The following is an 18,127-nucleotide window of genomic DNA, read 5'->3' on the forward strand; positions in this document are numbered from 1 at the left end:
CTACATGTTAGGGCCCAACGGATGATGGTAGAAAAGAGGATTTCCTTGCTGAACTGAATGCTATCAAGCCAGCTACTGGGGTACCATGGATCATCCTAGGAGATTTTAACCTAATCTACCAAGCCAGTGACAAAAACAACCTAAACCTCAACAGAAGACTGATGGGAAAGTTTCAAAGAGCGTTAGATGAATGCGAACTCATGGAGATTGCATTGTAGAATAGGAAGTACACATGGTCAAACGAAAGGGACAACCCTACCTTGGTGCGTTTAGACAGGGTGTTTTGCAACCCTGAGTGGGAGGCGGCCTTTCCAAATTTTGCCTCAAATGCTCTGGCAATGGGAGCCTTAGACCACTGCCCACTGTTTCTCACCCGACAGGATCGAGTGGTCAGGAAAGCGGTGTTCAGATTTGAAAACCATTGGCTCAAGGTGGATGGCTTTCGGGACGTGGTCATGAATGCCTGGAGCAAACCACAAGCGGGCTCAGCGCAGACTGTGCTGAGCAGACGGCTAGCAGAGACGGCGCGGGGCGCTAAGAAGCTAGAGCAAACTGCTTTCCAATAATGCACGCCTTCAGCTGTACATTGCAAATGAGGTCATCTTCAGGTTGGATGTTGCCCAAGAAAGCAGACGGCTATCAGAAGAAGAGAGTATTCTACGGCAGGATCTCAAAATCAGAATCTTGTGCTTAGCGGCGATTGAGAGGAGTAGGAGAAGATAGGCTTCTAGACTAAACTTTATAAAGGCAGGAGACACATGTACAAGATTCTTCCACCTGAAGATGGCAGCCAGGAAGAGAAGACAGTACATACCATCACTCAAAAAACAGGATGGCACCTTGGTGTGGGCTCACGATGACAAACAATAGGTCCTGCAAGACTATTTCCAAGATCTAATTGGAAAGAAGATACAAAGGCTACAGGCCTTCCAATGTCCACAGCTGTAGCTAAACGCACTGGGCCAACTGTCTGGCCTTGAACTGGACAGGCCCTTCATACAAAATGAGATTCAGCAGGCAATAAGAGATCTTCCCAGTGAGAAGGCGCCTGGCCCGAATGGTTTTACCAGTGATTTTTACAAGCATTGCTGGGAAATCATCAAGCTGGATGTTCTCGCCGCTTTTCACGCTTTCTACATACACCACAATGGGGCTTTGGAACACCTAAACCGAGCACAGGTGGTGCTGATCCCCAAGAAGGAAATTGTGATGAAGCCAAAGGATTTCAGACCGATAAGTCTGATCCACTCCTTTGCAAAGTTACTGACAAAGGTGATGGCGAACAGATTGGCAATGTATATAGATAAGCTAACCTCCACCTCTCAAAGTGCTTTCATTAAAAGGAGATGCATACAGGAAAACTTCTTGTATGTTAGGGGGCTTGCGTGGCACTACCACCACACAAGAACACCTGCCTGCCTCATCAAACTCGACATAACAAAAGCATTTGACTCGGTATCATGGGAATACCTGATTGAGCTGCTTGACAGAAGAGGATTTCCGACAAGATGGCCGGACTGGCTGGCAGCGATCCTCAGAACATCGTCCTCGGCAATACTACTCAATGGTTGCCCAGGTGACAACATCATGCACCGGAGAGGTCTCAGGCAGGGCGATCCACTATCACCCTACCTGTTCATATTGGCAATCAATGTACTTAATAACATCTTTGGCATTGCCACGCAGCATGGCTTCCTATCAAAACTAAAAGGTAGACATGCAAGCCTTCGAATACCAATGTATGCTGATGATGCGGTAATCTTCAGTAACCCAAGACGACAGGACATTACCTGCATCATGAAGATCTTGAATGCTTTTGGTGCAGCCACGGGATTACAGATAAACATGCAAAAGAGCACTATGGCCCCGATCAGATGTGTGGGCCTAGATATGGAACAGATACTACAAGATTTCCTAGGACCAAGACTGGCTTTTCCAATGCAATACTTAGGACTACCTCTCACACTTGGAAGGTTAAGAATGGTGCACCTGCAGTACATCCAAGATAGAGCTAAAGAGGGTGGCTGGCTGGCAAGGGCGCCTGCTAAATGTTGCTGGGCGTAGGGAGTTGGTGTGCTCTGTGCTTAGCTCCCTCCCGGTTTACCTGCTGACGGCTGTGAAGGTACACAACAATTTCTTGAAAGAACTGGACAAACTGCGTAGAAGGTTCTTGTGGGCTGGCGACAAGGAGCTAACTGGAGGGAAATGCAAGGTTGCATGGAACAAAGTATGTACGCCAACAGGCAACAGTGGTCTAGGCATCATCAAACTTGAGTGGTTCAGTCGAGCACTGCGGCTTCGGTGGCTCTGGTTTTCATGGGATGACACTGACAGACCCTGGAAAGGAATGGAGCTGCCAGTTGACAATAGTGACATTGCACTCTTCAATGCTGCTACAAGTGTGGTCTTAGGAAATGGGAACAAGGCTAAGTTCTGGTCCTCTCGCTGGCTACATGGTCAAGCACCTGGAACATTATACCCGGCCTTGTTCAGACATAGTAAGAGGAAAAACATAATAGTTTGTGATGCCCTGGATGATGATAACTAGATTAGAGATGTCGACTATAGCATGACGGAGTGGGTGGTTGAGGAATTTATATCACTGTGGACTTGCTTACAAGAAATTTCTGTCCAGTCGGCAAATGAGGATAGGATCACCTGGCTTCACATAGCAGATGCCCAATACACGGCAAGATCGGCATATAGAATACAATTCCTTGGAATGGCCTCATCCATGATAGCTAAAATCACATGGAAAACAAAGGCGCCGCCAAAATGCCGATTCTTCACTTGGCTGATGCTGCAGAACCGCATTTGGACAGCTGCAAGGCTAATGCTTAGGCAATGGCCAAATGACTACTTCTGCCAACTCTGTGTAAGGAACCTGGAAACGGTCTCACATCTCTTTCAGGAATGCGGCTACTCGAGGAGTGTCTGGGACAAGGTGGGCTCCTAGATCTCGGCGGCTGCTCTAAGGCCGACACACTGGACACAGACAGAAGATCTAGGGCAATGGTACGCTGACATGGCCAACAGTGGAACAAGAGATGCAAGTGACGGGGTACGCTCAATGATCATGCTGACAACCTGGGAAATATGGAGGGAGAGGAACAATCGGGTGTTTCAAAGATCCTCGAGAATGCCGGAGCACGTCTTCAGAGCCATACAGGAGGAAGCAAGGACGTGGATACGGGCCGGAAATAGAGGACTAGAAGGACTGCTGCCTCCACTGGAACAACCTCCTATAGATGCTATAAATCCTATGTAAGATACAACTCTAAAACGTAGGGGTGGCATCACTCTCACTGGGATGTGAAAGCCATGCAAATTGGCGATCCTTGTGCCAAACCTTTGTAAATAATATGCTCTTCCCTTATCAATGAAAGCTAGTAATGGATCTTTCGAAAAAAAAAGACCCTAACCTGGACAAAATTGTATAACACACATGCCCCTCCCCATGCAAGAAGTCCATGGGTTCTTTTTGGTGGAAAGATGTTCTCAAATTAGCCGAAGATTCTAGAACTCTGACTCACTATATAACAAACAAAGGAAATTCAGTGATGTTTTAGCAAGAGAACTGGTTTACCTCACCCCTAAAAAGTATGTTCCCCCAACCGTTTTCATTTGGAATCAAGACAAAAGAGTTAGTAGTTTACTTCCTAGAAGCTCAGATAGATAGAGTCTTCGACTTGCCACTCTCCTCATAGGCTTTAGACCAATTGGATTCACTCCAAGACCTTATTCAGGGAAGGAGTTGGACGCTTGACTTAGAAGGCAGTTGGAAGTACATTTGCAACTTAGAACTCTACTCGGCAAAGAAAACCTACTCCCATCTACAAGGTGCTCTGGAGGCCTCACCTCTTTTTCCTTGGCTATGGTCCTCTTGCAAAACCTTGGGAAGCATAAATTCTTTATCTGGCTGCTGCTCAGAGATAGGCTTAATACTAGAAACCTACTAAGGAGGAAGAACAAATTGCTGAAAGACTAAAATTTTGTCCTATGCAGTAATGACTGTGAAGAAACCAGTTTCGATGTCTTCTTCGAATGCCCCTTCAGCACTACTTGTTGGAACTCCCTTTCTATTCATTGGGACATTACTCTGTAGCCCTTAGATACGGTGATCGAGGCCAGAACCTCTTCTAGTAATCCTATCTTCGAGAGTTGATGATCACTGCATGTTGGACCATGTGGAAACATGAAATGGAGTCATCTTTGACAATGATACCTACAGCCTCAAAAATTGGAAGTATATCTTTAAAGAGGAGCTTGGATTGGTTTGCATCAAGGCCAAGCATAGTTAGAAACTAGCTCTAGATTTGTGGTGAGAGAATTTCCATTAGAAGATGTATCTCTTTTTTTCTTTTGAGCTTTACAAGCTTTGTAACTGTGCATACACCCTTTCTTTTTCATACATATATATAAAAAAAATTAGGTATGGGCCTCCCTTGGTGGGGCTTCAAAAATAATTGCATGCATCACTTGACCGGAAAATTCATTCGTGCGTCGGGAGGAGAAGAATCGCCAAAGGGTGGTGGGTTTGGTGCTCCTTGGTCGTTCCTAGTAGACCTAGATATTTGCCTTTTTTAATTGTAGATAGAGATACATTAGTTTGTTTGTAATCTTTAATTATTAACTGGAAGTTGATTTTTTCTAGTTTCACACTTATGTGTGTCACTATTTGTTCACAAGAGTAAGGTGGTGTAAGTTGAGCCAACCACTTAATGCTACACAAATTTTGATGTGGGACATCGGAGAAACATGGCATTGGCCAGTTCACACCACAAATGTTAAAATTTGCGTAGCATTATAAAATCGTAGTTATCTGCTATCCTATTATATGCCATGTTTATCCGATGGCCCATAGCAAAATTTGCCTTAATATTTTTGTTTTAGTTTCATGTACGCTAAAGTTTGCTCGTAAGGTCTATATGAAATTAAATTTTGTTATTGGTACATTGGATGTTACCGTTTTTCTTACACATTAGATATTGTTGACTTATAGTTTCATAAGTTACAGTTTTTTGTAAGTCCCGCATACAAGCAATCAATTTTTTATATTACCGTTTGATTGCAAGCGCTAGTTGTAATCAAGAAAATTCTTTACTTTGCTGTTTTAACTCTACTGTTTACTCATAAGAACTAGGCGATCTTGTCGAGCTGTCTACTTAATTTTCTGGTCTGTACTTGTCATACACTACAATTCTTTCGTAAATTCTACTGGTTTTTGTCATTCTCACTACGGGAGGCCGCGGCTTTGCCGAGTGTTTTTACACTCGGCAAAGAGCCCTTTGCACTCGGCAAAGGCTTTGCCGAGTGTAGCACTCGGCAAAGTCCGCTCGGCAAAATTTTTCTCGGCAAAGGGTCTTTGCCGAGTGCTCGGGACGGCACTCGGTAAAATATTTTCGGCCGTTGCGGCGTCGGCCGTTAACGGTTATTTTGCCGAGTGCCCGACCCAGCACTCGGCAAAAAAAAATTATTTTTTTTAAAAATTACTTTGCCGAGTCCCCAGCCCAGGCACTCGGCAAAGTTTTTTTTTATTTTTTTTAAAAAGTACTTTGCCGAGTGCCCCTGCCCAGGCACTCGGCAAAGTTGTTTTTTATTTTTTAAAAAAATTACTTTGCCGAGTGCCCCTTCCCAGGCACTCGGCAAAGTTTTTTTTTATTTTTTTTAAATAATTTCTTTGCCGAGTGCCCCTGTTTAGGCACTCGGCAAAGAATTTCTGATTTTTTTTAAAAAAAATACTTTGCCGAGTGCCGCGGCAAGGCACTCGGCAAAGAAATTATATATTTTTTTTTTGAAAAATCTTTGCTGAGTGCCTTGCCCATGGCACTCGGCAAAGACCCCGAGAATTGCAAATTTTTTTACATTCCATTGTAACAGACAATATATATATATATATATATATATATATATATATATATATATATATATATATATATATATATATATATATATACACACACACATCAATCATCACATCTATATCACCAACATGCATTATATATCACAAGCACACGCATATTTAATAAATTCATCGAAAATCCATCACAAATGCACCAAAGTTCAACATCACAAGTTTATTATTACAAGTTCAACATCACAAAGTTCAACATCCCTACTTGCGGCGACGGAGACTGCAGGTGTGGCCCCCCGGACTACGGTGAAGGACCGAACTGCGGCGAAGGGTTGACGCGATCAGCCGCCGGTGACACGGTAGCGGGATTGTTTGAACACATATAGCGTGATTCTGCGCCACTCTTCTGGATCCAATCTCTTGGGGGTCGATCCACTTGCGCTGCCTAGTTGGCATTTGAAAAGACTGAGGGTCGATTCAACTTCGCCAGTATTGTAACGAGGGGGTGGATTATGCTTGCTAGGAAGGTTCAGCTTATAGTAGGATGTCGTGAAGTTTGCAACCTCCTCCCGAATGCTTGCCTCTGCAATGGAAGCCTCAATTCTGGCTTTATTTGTATATTTCTTGCGAAGAGTCTTTAGACATCGCTCGATTGGATAGCACCAATGAGCCTGCACGCCCCCCCCCCCACTGTGCCTCGGTCGGGAGGTACACAATCAGATGCTGCATCGGCAAGAAGAAGCCGGATGGAAAGATCTTCTCAAGCTCACAGACCAACTCAGGTGCCATAGTTTCCAAGACATAGGGGGCCCTAGGCCTTCTCCACTGCTTTCCTATTGCAAGAGGCCGCATCTCTAGGTTTGGCCTATTGCACAACATCGCCAGGTCCACTCTAGCCTTAGGGTTATCCTTAGACTTGTCAGTGTCCATGAGCGTTGTCCAAAGTGCCTCAGCGATATTCTTTTCAGTGTGCATGACATCAATGTTATGGGGCAGTAGGAGGTCATCGAAATAGGGGAGCCTCGTCAAGCCGAACTTATGAGTCCACATATGTTGCTCACCATATCCCACGAAACCACCATCTTCGTTGGGCACGAGAGCATCTATCTGAGCACGAACCTCCGCCCCAGTCCTCAAGCGCGGTCTAGGGTCCGTCACTTTGACACCTTTCGTAAAGCTCTTGACGTCTTCTCTGAATGGATGGTCAAGAGGGAGGAATTGACGATGTTTGTCGAACGATGAATACTTGCCACCCTTCTTCAACCATATGAACCTCACAACTTCCTTGCATATTGGGCATGTGAACTTCCCCTGAACACACCAGGCGCACATTAACTCGTATGCCAGGAAGTCATGCAGGGAGTAGTGGTACTAGACGTGCATTTTGAAGCTAGTCTTCGTAGCTCGGTCGTATGTCCACACCCCTTTGACCCAAGCATCGATCAACTCATCTATCACAGGCTCCATGAAGACACCCATATTACTCCCCAGGTGTCCAGGGATTATCAACGATAGGAACACGGTATGCCGTTGAAAGGAGACACCGGAGGGGAGATTCAGGAAGATGACGAACATGGGCCAACATGTGTATGGTGCAGCCATCATGCCATATGGATTGAACCCATCTGTTGCCAGCGCGACACGTACATTACGAGCCTCCTCTGCTTTGAGAGGATGCCGCGAATTGAAGTACTTCCATGCATCAGCATCGGATGGATGTACCATCTTCTCAGGATTGTACCATGTGCCGTTTTTGTGCCATGTCATCTGTTTCGTAGATTCCTTGGTCATGAATAGCCGTTGGAGCCTCGGCAGAAATGGAAGGTGTCGTAGGACTCTCATGGGGATCTTAAGCTGCCTCTTCTGGCCATCGCCTGAGTCTACCTCCACGTACCTGGAGGATTTACACTTCGGGCAGTACTTTGCATCCGTGTGTTCTTTCTTAAATAGGACGCACCCCTTCGGACACACATGTATCTTGTCATACGGCATCTTAAGTGCAAGAAGGAGCTTCTCTAACTCGTACAAGTTCTTCAACATAATGTGTGTCTTCGGTAGCATATCGCTCCACACGGCCACCATCTTGTCGAAGCCTTCTCGACTTAGGTTTAACTCGGCCTTCAACCCCATTACGCGACCAATGGCATCCAGCTGAGAAACATTAGTATGATCGTGAAGGGGTCTCTGTGCCGAGTCCAACATCAGGTAGAAGGCATCTGCGGCAGCCTCCATCTCCTCCTTGTCACGTCCTTCAGTGAACTGAGCTTGGTGCGTGTCATCCAGCATGTCTGCTACCCCGGCATCATCATTGAAAGCCTCGAGCCGTGGTCTCACCACCTCCTCCCTGATACGATCGGCTTCACCATGGTGGATCCACTGGTGGTAGCCCGAAGTAAATCCAAACTTCACAATATGTTTACCCATGGTTAACCTATCTTTCCTTCTTTTGTTGTCACAACCGCTGCACAGACAAACCACTAGAGAATGGCCTCCAGCACTCTCACCAAATGCATGCTGTAAGAATTCTTCGACCTTGACTATAAACAGCAAGTCGTAATCGTGCTCGTCTCTCTGGAGCGTGTACATCCACTCACGGTCCTCCATCCTTTAACAGACGTATCAGCACATATGAGTCACCATCAATTGCATCTACGTGGTGTCCCTACTCTCTAATAGGTGAGGATAGGTCCTAATCCCACCCATGGATCCTTAGATGAGGTTAGTTTCCATGCTCCGCTCCTATTCGAGACGGAATTTCGGTAGCACCTCCCCGCTGTTCTCCCGATACACGTCCTGCAAGGGAGAGTGTGTATCCGGAGAACAACAGGGGGTGATGCTGAAACACCGTCTCGGACCGGAGCGGACCATGGAAACTAACCCATCTACGCATCCGTGGGCTGTCTAAAAAACGTGGACAATCCAAAACAGAAACGCTCGCAGATATGCAAAGACCTACATAACTCCGACCGTATCTCTTTCGGACGGGAGACGCCTAACTGGGATCAGTGACCTAAGACCATGATACGGATAGAGGGGTTATACCTAGGGTGCCGGTGAGGTCAGGCTAGCGGGGCTGTGGCGAGTCGGTGCAGTGGCGCCGCAACGCAGTGCAGGTAGACCCGCAACGCTGACGAAGACAATCAGGGTCACCGAGGTCCCTCCGCCGGGGCCTCCTCCTGCATAAAAAGGCAATACATTAGTGACAATTGAAAATTTCGGCCGAACCTCCCCTGCACGGGGAGTTTTCAAAAACCTGCAAAAAAGATCGGCACGAAGGCCAACATCCATAAACAACGGCTCGATGGCCGAAAACCACATACAACAACTATTACTACTAATAAGGGCTCGATGGCCAACATCCATTGCACGATTTGAATAGAAAGGGAAGGGCGAACCTAGTGTGCTCGTCGACGGTGGGCGGAGTCGGGAGCGGGGCGCCGAGGGCACGGCACCACCGCTAACGAGGCGTGGATAGCGGCCGGGGCTCCTCCTCCCTTCTCCTCTCCACCTCCCTTCTCCTTCTTCCTCCTCCCTTCTCCTCTCCTCCCACCCTTCTTCCTTCTTCCTTCTTCCTCCTCCCTTCTCCCTTCTTCCTCCTCTTCTCTTCCTCCTCTTCTCAATTTTTTACCACAGCCTCCATATGCGATAACACGACGCCTCGACAAGTTTCGTGATTTTCGGACTTCGTTTGTATTTTATATAATTTAAATCACATTTCCGGCAAGTACCTCAACATGTTACGTCAACGAGATGCTCGAGATTTCATGTGAGTTCCTGGATACGGCCTAAACATACCCTAAATATCATGAGTATCAATTTTTGATAACCAAAGTCCATTATTCCATGTACCTGCAGTTCAAATTTGAAATATCTCGAAAAATTCGACGAAACGAAATAAACTAATGAAATATATAAAAAAAAGTCAAAATTGCCCCAAATTTTAAAATAGAGTTTGAAATACTGTCACAAGGCCCCAGAAAAAAATTTGGGCCCAAAATAAAAAAAAAATTGCCGAGTGCCGGTCCAGGGGGCACTCGGCAAAATATGTTTTTTTTAAAAAAAATTTGCCGAGTGCTTGGGGCTGGCACTCGGCAAAATAAGTTTTTAAAAATAAAAAAAAATTGCCGAGTGCTTGGGGCTGACACTCGGCAAAATAAGTTTTTAAAAAAAAAAAAAATTGCCGAGTGCCAGCCGTTAGGCACTCGGCAAAATCTGACGGCAGGTGGCCGCCGTCACGGGCCGGCCACCTTTTGCCGAGTGGGATCTTTGCCGAGTGCCGCGGCACTCGGCAAAGCCCAGTTTTGCCGAGAGCCAGGCTTTACCGAGTGCCTAGCACTCGGCAAATCCACCTTTGCCGAGTGCTTTATTTTGCCGAGTGCGGCACTCGGCAAAATATTTCTTTACCGAGTGTCCGCAAAATATTTCTTTACCGAGTGTCTCGATAAAAAGTACTCGGCAAAGTCTCAGGCACTCGGCAAAGTCTCAGGCACTCGGCAAAGTCCAGTTTTCCAGTAGTGTCTGTACTTATATGTATGTTACTATTTGTTTGTAACAGCAAGACGGTATTAGCATTACCACTTTTTCTTGTCGTTTGTAGTTGCATGTACGCTGCAATTCTTATAAGCCCTACATGCAATTGAATTTTGTGATTTATAATATTGTATATTGCTATTTGTTCTTAAGTGTTGGATGGCATCAAGTTGATAATTTAATATTGACCCTGTTAGCTTCTATGATATGATTTATATGTAAGCTCCACATGATTTTCTTGTCATTTGTAGTTTTGAATATTACCATTTGTTTGTTGTCGAGCTGATCACTTATTTTTTATTGTTTTACGGTCGTAGCCCACATGTTAATGAGTTTTTATTGTTTATAGCTTTTTATTATTTCTTCGTAGGTACTAGGTGGTGTCGTCTTGACCACTTAATTTTGTCTTCTCTAGTTTGATATGTTACATTTTGTTAGTAAGCCCAACATGTAATCGATTTTTTTTTGCTATATCAAGTTTTGTACATTACCATTTGACAGTAAGCTCTAAGTGGTGTGGAGCTGTCAACTTTTTTCAATTTTAGTTTCAGATGTTACATTTTTTGTTCATAATCCCTACATGCGATTGATTTTTTGTAGTTTGTAGTTCATGCATCACCGTTAGTTCATAAGCACTAGGTGCAATGAAGATTGCTACTAAATTAATTTGTTGTTGTGCTATCAAGGTAGCTACTTGGTTTTTTTCGTTAGGAGTTTTTCTGATGTCGATCAAGGTAACTACTTGGTTTTTTTATTTGGAGTTTTTCTAACGTCCTTCCAGTTTCATGTTTCAACATTGGTTTTGTAAGCACTTCGTAAACTGAATCATCCATGTCATTTGTGGTTCTACATGAGTTAGTATATCTGGTCTAGGTGCAACACCAAGATAATGGTTACACATTGTGGTTAAGCTCCATTCATTACTCAATGTAACAGGTAATTTTGATTTCATGAGGATGAGGGGAATAACTATTACATAATAGATTTGTCAAGTTTCTCTTATCAAATTATTTGAAAAAAAGTGACCATGATTGATACATGCCGTTTTGACGTGTGTGTCATACATTTTTTTTTCAAAAATAAGTTTATGAAAATGAAAAGAGGACAATATGTCAAATGAATAACACGAATGATACATAAGTGTTTGACGTCTAGTCTACCAAGCTTATTGGCAGTGCATTTCGTAACTAATCTCTTATATTCACCTCATGTCATGTAGTGCTATCTGCGAATGATGAGATGGAGACTATGGTGAAGGCGATAAAGCATGGAGCTTGTGACTATATGGTGAAGCCAGTACGCCCTGAAATGGTCAAGAACATATGGATGCGTGTGGTGAGGAAGAGCAAGAGTAATCCAAGGAACAAAGTCAGCAGCAGAAATGATAATCCTAGTCAAATGGTGCAATCTGTGGATGATGAGAATGGTGAAAAGGATGATGCAAAGCACACCAGGAAGCATTGGAAGAAGAACAGAAAAGATGGAGATGGTGCTGAAAAGGATGAGAACATATCGACCCAAAAAAAGCAAAGGGTCGAGTGGTCTAGTCAGCTGCACTCCAAGTTTGTGGAAGCCATCAATCACATTGGCATGGACAGTAAGATCTTACTTTTCATTGATTTTTCTATCAACATGAAGCTTAATTAATATGTTAAGTTTGTTTATAGTAATAAATCTTTTGTTGATATAATTGCAGAGGCTGTTCCGAAGAAAATACTCGGAGTGATGAATGTAGACGGTATCAGTAGACAGAATGTTGCAAGTCATCTGCAGGTTTTGGTTATACTCTTATGCTTGATTCCTATGTTTGAGTTCTTATCCACTTTCTTATTATTAAATATATTTGTATCAAACTCGCTCCTGCCCAATTGCCGTCTCAAACTTAATATTTATGTTTGTCACCAGAACTTGTGTTTGCAACATTCTCATGGAACTTCTGTGTGCACCACATAAATAGTTCTAGTGCCATACACACATATGTTGAGTTTTGGCATGTGTGGAGAACCACAAACCCTCAGTGGCAATCACACATACATTTCTAGAGTTAATCAAACAGCAAAACATTTTCAGCTTTTGTTTGTGTCAAATTTTTCCCTTAACAAATGTACTTGTCTATGTTGTGATATCAGAAGTATCGTATGTACTTGAAAAACTGGAAAGAGGGCATACTCAAGTACTCAGCATTTGTGGATGAACAACAAGCATGGCTGAATGGCAAGACACACGTTGATAGCAACATGAGTGTACCAGAATGTTCATCTACAAACATTTCAAATGATCATCCACCATTGGGCACAAGCATGCGCTTTCCTTCATCTCGTTCTGGCATCTCCTATGCAAGCAAATTGCGTGCCAGTATTTTGGGGTCGAACAAAGGTATTCCATTTGATCCTGACAGCTTCTTTGAAGAAATAGCAGGTGGTGAGATGTCGGCTTGTCATGTACCATTGCAGTCTCCTGAGTTGGCAAACCACCCTTCGGTTCAAATGCAATCATTGTCTACTGACCTAGTGGCTCCTTCGAGTCATTTATCATTACAGTCACCTGAGTTGGTGAACCAACCTTCAATTCAGATTCAGTCATCTTCTGTTGGCATGTTCAACCAAGTTGCCAGAGAGCCTCCCCAGTTTACCAGATTTAGAAACTCTAGCAACTCCTGGACAACTGGTGTGTCGTCCAGTTTCCATGAAATTGGTCAAAATGTTGGAATGTCTGTTGGTCCATCACAAAGAAACAACATCTTCATGAACCAGTTGCCAAGACTAGTAGCCTCTTCTCACAGTGTTCCAACTTCTAGAAATGAATATCAAAACCAAATGGCAGGAGTCATAGGGACAACACCACCAATGGTAAGCTTCAATGAGCAGGCAACCCTAGCACCATTCAACTTTGGAAGCAACGGAAGCTCTACAGTGATGCCAATTAACAACTTTGCTCCAGGTAGTTCTTTAAGCACTAGACCTGCATTGTCTAACCTTAAGATATGTAATTCTGTCATACTAACCCAAATTCCAAATGGTGGGGGTACAACTGGAAATCTCCCTGAAGGTGGTACCGTTGGTCATCAAACTGTTGGTGATCAAGAGAATAACAACAATCAACTCCCCGTGGCAACAAGGGAAGTGCAGATTAGCAATTATGTCATGCCAGCCCAGATGCTGAATGGTGGGGTTGCAAGTTGCAATCTCCCTAAAGGTAGCAACATTGATCTGCATCCTGTTGGTGATCAAGTGAATAGCACGAATGAACTTCCCACAGGAACAAGCGAGGCACAGAATGGAGCCATTGATGATATAGAGGCCTTTTTCGACGATTGGGTTAAACAAGTAAGATCTTTTTTTATCATTTTCCTGTCTACTTATTTCACAATAGGCTTTACATGTGAAATTGATGACTACTTAAGTGAGATTTATCTAACTCAACTTCTTTTCTCACAACAGGATTTACTCAACAATGATGATGCTTTCTTCAATGGGAACATGGAGTTTGCTCCGTGATGTAAATTTAATGGGACGAAGATGTTTCTGCATTTGTGTGTTTTCCCATCTTGTGACAAATGGTTCTTGTGTGTTGTACATTGTATGTGCAAAATTGTGCTATTTGGAGTAGGCTAGCTAGGGCCTAGGAGCAGGTCCCTTCAGTGGAATCACATGTGTCATGTATTATAGCTATGCAGATAAGCTCTTGCATCTTCTGTAGGTTTCAACTTGGTGGGATTAAGTTTGGAGGGAGGTGTGGGTCTACCTCCCCTGCTAACCCGATCTATACAATCTTTGGTTCTGAATTTGGATCAGTATTTTTTTTCACACAGAATAACCTAGTTGTTCTTAGGGATCTTATCTTAGTTCCTTGGGATCATAAACTAGGTAATGTCAGATGGATCTAAGCTTGGAGTATGTGTTGGATAGCCATACAATTACTGTTATTTTCTCGAAATATGGATAGCCCTAATCTACATGCGAAACAGAGAGAAAGTGTCGATATAACGCACTGTTCCTTGCTGAGCACAACAGAAGAAGCAATACAGTTAAAAAACAGAAACTGAACCAAGAGTCCAAGACTGGCTTGGTCTGCTGGCCAGAGGCCTGCACGATCAGTCGATTCACTGGTCCGGTCAGGTTTGAGTCCCAGCACCTACACCTCCCCTTCCTAATTGATAAAGGGGGCTTGCTTTGTGTAAGATTTAGCAGTTTCTGATGCTTAGTGCGTATTGCGTAACCTATTGATTTTTTTCACCTTCTGTTAACTTGCCCTGTTGATCATCATGTGTAAGAATAGAAATTCCTTTTTTGTCCTTTATTTTTTTTCCATGGAGCCAAATATTTGTTTTCCCTGACTGTAACAGCAATGGCGCCTTGTCAGGAAGATGTTTCGGGCATGTCCTGATGATACTGATCAATCCATCCCTGAATGATGTCAACTTCTTGTCTCCTTTGTTCTATAACCCAGTCTGGATCACCCTTTGTTGAAGATCTGAAGTCTAAATGATGTGCACCTGATCACCGTGACAAATAACTGCCAATAAGTGAATCGGGGGGAAAATGTTGCTACTGCAGTCTTACATTTTTCTTTGTGCAATTTATTGCTCACCTTTCTCTGTGACAAGGGCAATGATACTGGATGAGATGTTCTTGAGCACCCTGGTTGCAACACAAGGGAAAGGGGATTACAGATACTCCAGCGCATTAAAAATGTTTCTGAAAGACTTAAATTATGCTGATGAATGATGGGAAATAAAAAGAAATGATCAGATAGACTTACCCGCCTCGACTCCATGGGTCTCGCATTCCGTTGGAGAAGATGATGTTGCTCCCAAACCTCTTGAGCACCTTATAAATTTTCTGCAGGAAAATGTGCAATGAAGCACCATATGAGCATTTGATACGTACCAGCAATTGTTTCCACTTATGGTTCATTCCTGCAAACTGAAATTCTGAAACACCACTTACATATCCACCGTATTCAGTTGTGATCCAATGCGGTCTCGGTCGAACCCCCCAGCTCTCGAAACATTCATCTGACCTTTCATCATAGGTGAAGGTGGATGGTGGGAACATGCTTTCGTTGGAGACCATCATGGGCATGATCATCTCTGTACAGGCCTGCAAGTACAGGAGTATGTTACAATCTCAGATTCTCATTGTCGTCACTATTCACTAACATGGTATTACTTATCTCTCAGGTTTTACCTGCCATTGCCAGCCATCGAGGCCATGCGGGTCGTCTCCATCCTCTATGTTATTGCAAGTCTGGTCTCCTGTGTAGTTGTAGTACAAGCTCGCCGCTGCGAATGCCTTTTCCAGGATATCTGCGCCTGCGGGAAACCCATCGATGATCTTGCACATCTGCAGATGTTTTCATGTGAAACTTCATGATGGGTAGAACTGAAGTGCAGATTCTTGTTACAATGATGCAGGGTTCCGTCTGGCAGACAGTTCTCAAAACAAATGCTCAGAAGAACCGAAGAATAGTTCGTGTGGCAATTCTTAACACTTCATGCTATGGTTAATTTTTTTGACATGTGGGTAAAATGGAAAACCTCCTTGACAGGGTAGGCAGGCAGATTCTGCAGGAAATTGGCTGGGGTCGGATAGTCCACCATGGCAGTGTAACTGAACGCTGTCCACAGCCAATTTCGGATTGAATAAGCGTACTTCACTGTCCTGAAATTTGAGTGAAGAAAAAAACTAATTTGAGCTGTACTGTATTTAAGGTATCCTTAATTATTTTTTTGAAATAAAAGGAAGGAGCTCTGTCGCTCAATTAAGTAAGGAGTAAGAGTTTTATGTACAGGAGGCACCCCTGGTGCCAACACTACGGTTGTAAGACCGGAAAGGAAAGACATGTCCCATGCCTCCAAGAAAACAGAATAAATGGTTAGTCATCATCAGTTCATCGGTTTAGCTTAGCATCCTTGTCATGATGATTAAACACGCCTGTTGTATTAGTCATCGAATGATGTATATAAGCCACTAGAAAACCTATAGCTGCTTGCGTAAACATGATAAGCTTGCAAACAACTATTATTTTCCTGCTGTGTATACTATCCATCCCTTGATTGCTGCCTGCAAGTCACCTCATTTCTTGCCTAAATGTTTGGTTAATGCTCGACTTACTTGCACTTCACGCAACGCAACCCATTACTCAAGCATTACTTGCAGGAAGGAACCAAAACCAGTAATTCAGCTTAACGAGCTTACTTGCAGGCTCTGAAAAGTTTGCTGAGGTCCAGGAGCCCTTTGTCTGTGGACCCCCTCTCGTCCAGGACATCCCAGGTTCCCTTGATGACACTGAAGCAGTTCAAGCTCTCAGACTGCATACATTGGTTGCAAGCTACAATCAGTCAACATCTTAACAAGAAAAATGGCAATTTGCTGCTGATTAGGACAATGACGAAAAAGCATCAATCTGACAAAGATGCCACCAGCACTCTAGCAGTAGAGCTACTTGGGTTGCTTTTTGCCTTCTTTACGCTCGGCATGCTAGAAATGGCAGCTTCCTTTTTTAGAAAAACATTCAGGTGTTTCAGAAAAAGAAGAGTTCTCTGAACCGCAATACAATTTTCATGTAGGTCGAAACGAGATTTGCAAGCACCTATTGCTAGGAAACTTGGGAAGTTATGTGACTCAAGTAAGCCTAATAATGCACAGTTTGAGTATCGCAATCGAGCTAATAAAACACTGAACTATCAGTCTTGACTCATGAGGACCTGATCTAGCTGCATTATTGGCATGTACCATTTCAATCAATTGAATTAATTTTCCTGTTTGTGAACAATACAGAGACAACTGAGAAGGAGCAAGGTGTCAAGTGCATAACCAACTGAAAACGCTGAGGGAGCGCTCACTGGTCCTCTAGCCGCCTGCAGGAAAGACCGAAAGACATGCTAACCGATGTGTCCTTACATGAGATTAGTGCTATTGATTCAGAGCCCACGCTACAGGCTAGCAGAGTAGAGTGTCCTGGAGACCTCAAAAGGTGTCGTTTGCCGTACGCTATCCGGGACAATGAGCAGATATTTTGATAAAATTTTGTCATCAGAAGTCAGATACAATTAGAAGCTGTCACTGAACCCGGACAAGAACAAACTTCAATCTTTAAACCCTATATATACAGAAGCATATAATTTTGTTACCTTGAAGTCCTGCGAGACGCCATCGTAGAAGCTGCTCCACGGTGTTATGTAGTCGAACTGCAGGATTGGCGCGGAGGACGCTACTGCCCCAATGGTGACGTGGGGGTACTTGAGCCTGAACCAGGAAGCCAACACTGCAAACAAAACAACGAGCATCAGTGAAGCACAACCACAAACAAAAGAGAGTTAGTTTAAGTATCCCATCAACACGTCCTAATCGGACACGCAACGGTACAACACATTGAACACAACGCCATCCGTATATATATTACTACTTAAATAAACAGCAGATCATTCATTGATCTTTTCTAGGATAATTTAACAGATCCAGATCCGCGTCCCAAGGAAACATGACAAGTAGTACATGTTCATCATGTGCATTCCTGGCAACAGATAGATGGCTACTGTAGTAGTGCCCGATCAAGATCAACAATGGCGTAGCCATAGGCCGGCTGACTTACTTCCGCCGTATGAGCCGCCGAAGACGACGACGGGAGCGGCCTCGGCGGAGAGGTTCTTCTTCAGGCTCCTGATGAGGATGGCGAAGTCGGCGAGCGCCTGCGTGGACGTCAGGTAGCCCAGCGTCTCGGCCGACTTGTACGAGTCGT

At 43.9% G+C, this 18,127-nt stretch overlaps 2 protein-coding genes across 2 annotated transcripts; one reads left to right on the forward strand and one right to left on the reverse strand.

Moving 5' to 3' along the window:
- The first annotated feature begins 11,632 nt into the window (after nt 1-11,632).
- LOC136533263 (two-component response regulator ORR24-like) lies at nt 11,633-13,881 on the forward strand. The gene is made up of 4 exons (XM_066525820.1): nt 11,633-11,981; nt 12,081-12,157; nt 12,514-13,710; nt 13,825-13,881. The coding sequence occupies exons 1-4, from the start codon at nt 11,633-11,635 to the stop codon at nt 13,879-13,881; spliced, it is 1,680 nt and encodes a 559-aa protein (XP_066381917.1).
- A 103-nt stretch (nt 13,882-13,984) lies between these two features.
- LOC136533264 (uncharacterized) lies at nt 13,985-18,122 on the reverse strand (the record flags this gene model as incomplete). The annotated part of the gene is made up of 9 exons (XM_066525822.1): nt 13,985-14,879; nt 14,975-15,024; nt 15,146-15,225; nt 15,334-15,486; nt 15,574-15,729; nt 15,924-16,047; nt 16,585-16,697; nt 17,520-17,653; nt 17,981-18,122. Coding segments are annotated over 9 exons (1,089 nt in total), but the record flags the coding sequence as incomplete, so codon positions are not given.
- Between the last annotated feature and the right edge of the window lie 5 nt (nt 18,123-18,127).

The sequence above is a fragment of the Miscanthus floridulus genome, unplaced genomic scaffold (assembly GCF_019320115.1).
Source record: "Miscanthus floridulus cultivar M001 unplaced genomic scaffold, ASM1932011v1 fs_831_1_2, whole genome shotgun sequence".
Classification (NCBI taxonomy): Eukaryota; Viridiplantae; Streptophyta; class Magnoliopsida; order Poales; family Poaceae; genus Miscanthus; species Miscanthus floridulus.

Excerpts from the sequence above, each read along its gene's own strand:
- LOC136533263 (XM_066525820.1), top strand. The coding sequence starts at position 11,633 with ATGGTGAAGGCGATAAAGCATGGAGCTTGTGACTATATGGTGAAGCCA. Across the intron at positions 12,158-12,513 it reads ATGTTGCAAGTCATCTGCAG|AAGTATCGTATGTACTTGAA; the intron begins GTTTTGGTTATA and ends TTGTGATATCAG. Across the intron at positions 13,711-13,824 it reads TCGACGATTGGGTTAAACAA|GATTTACTCAACAATGATGA; the intron begins GTAAGATCTTTT and ends TTCTCACAACAG.